The sequence below is a fragment of the Capsicum annuum genome, unplaced genomic scaffold, assembly GCF_002878395.1.
Source record: "Capsicum annuum cultivar UCD-10X-F1 unplaced genomic scaffold, UCD10Xv1.1 ctg58946, whole genome shotgun sequence".
Classification (NCBI taxonomy): Eukaryota; Viridiplantae; Streptophyta; class Magnoliopsida; order Solanales; family Solanaceae; genus Capsicum; species Capsicum annuum.
Genome location: NW_025867611.1, coordinates 1 through 1,627, shown reverse-complemented (window position 1 = coordinate 1,627; position 1,627 = coordinate 1). Strand labels below are relative to the sequence as shown.

General features: G+C 32.1%; 1 protein-coding gene across 1 annotated transcript; it reads right to left on the bottom strand.

Moving 5' to 3' along the window:
- Window positions 1–297: 297 nt before the first annotated feature.
- On the bottom strand, window positions 298–624 carry LOC124893409 (glutaredoxin-C9-like). The gene has a single exon (XM_047404414.1). The coding sequence runs from the start codon at window positions 622–624 to the stop codon at window positions 298–300; it is 327 nt and encodes a 108-aa protein (XP_047260370.1).
- Between the last annotated feature and the right edge of the window lie 1,003 nt (window positions 625–1,627).

The window sequence follows — 1,627 nt, the reverse complement described above, 5'->3', positions numbered from 1 at the left end:
TTTATAGGAAAAAAAAAGAGTAAATTGAAAACAAACTGATAAATGATTTCTTAGATTTTCTGAATTAAACAAGCAAAAGTGTCGTACTTCCTTTTTTAGAAATTGTACTTCACTTGAAACATTTCATTTTGTTTGGAAATGATTTAGAATCACAGTTTCAAGAGTTTCATTTTATTCATAATTTTCACGTCTAATACCACAATATAACCAACTGTATACTTTTACTGTAAATTACACCATATAAAAAGGAAACTAAAACAAAAAAAAAAAAAGAGAACAATGAAGTAGCTAGTTAATTCAAAGCCATAAAGCTCCAGCTTCCTTAAGCATGGGAACTAATCCACCCTTTACATGACTCTCCATCACTTTATCAAAACCTCCTAAGTACTTTCCTCCTATATACACTGCTGGTAAATCCCACGGTCCTCCAGTACTACTGCTGAAACCTTCATTCATCTTTGATAGCTTCATCAACACAGAGCTTTTCTCCTCCTCTTCCTCCTTAAAAACCATTGGGTTAACTCCCAATGACACCAACAAGCTCTTCACTAAGAAGCACATGTAACATTTGCTCGTTGATATAATGAATATCGTATTTTTAGCTATCAGCTTTGCAAAATCCATTGTCGCCTTTTTTTTCTATGATTGCATGAATGCCCTGGAGGCGTCCCTGATCCACCACTACTGGATGCACCTGCTGCGGGTGCAGCAGATGATCTGAGGGCACTAGTTCGATGCGTGGTGTCAATGGGTGTTGGTTTGCGGGGTATGACTGGTGGTGTGTGTGTGGTGTGGTGTGTATGTGTGTGTGAGTAAGTTGAGACACAAGACAGTGGAATATGTAGGTAGTTACAAGTGAAATACTTACGTCAAACTTTTGTCAATGTAGTGATAGCGTCACAGCTGCTATTTGGAACCATGTAATCTAATTATTAACCCTTTTTGAATTTTATTTGACTATCTGTTTATTCATTTGACTATTTTCATCTATATTCCTTAGTTGCTAATAAATGGTGTTTTTTTTTTTTTGATCTAAGTAGTGATTTACATAATCAATTAAGTCATGAATAGATTATTTGATAGGTTGGATACGCGTAATAATTTCATGATAAATTTTGAGATGAGTTTTATCTTATATTATATATAAGGTATTAGCTAATTTTGGGAGAGGATTACTATTCTATATGAAAAGTGAAATAAAATAGTCCAATGAGATATCCCTACTTATCGCATTTTCTTGTCAAACAACCGATTACGATATATGTTCTTCCACAATTATACAATCATGAAATTATGCTTTACATCTTTTTCAAAGTATCTTTCAAGAATTAGTAAACACTCTTTAATTTTAAAATTAAATAGTTGCTGAAGTAATCTGTCCACACTAAAAACTTAATTTATAAATGGCCTTTTACTACTTCCACACTTGCAATATAAATAAATTTGGGAGGTTTGTGACTATATTTCAATTTTACGAATTAAGCTACTTTCTTCATCCCAATTATGAGTTAGTTTGGACTTAACACTATTTTTTTTTTTATAAAAGAAGACTTTAAAATCTTGTGGTTTAAAATAAGTCCCAAATATTTATGTGACTATAAATTATTTTATTTAGGGCAAAATAGAT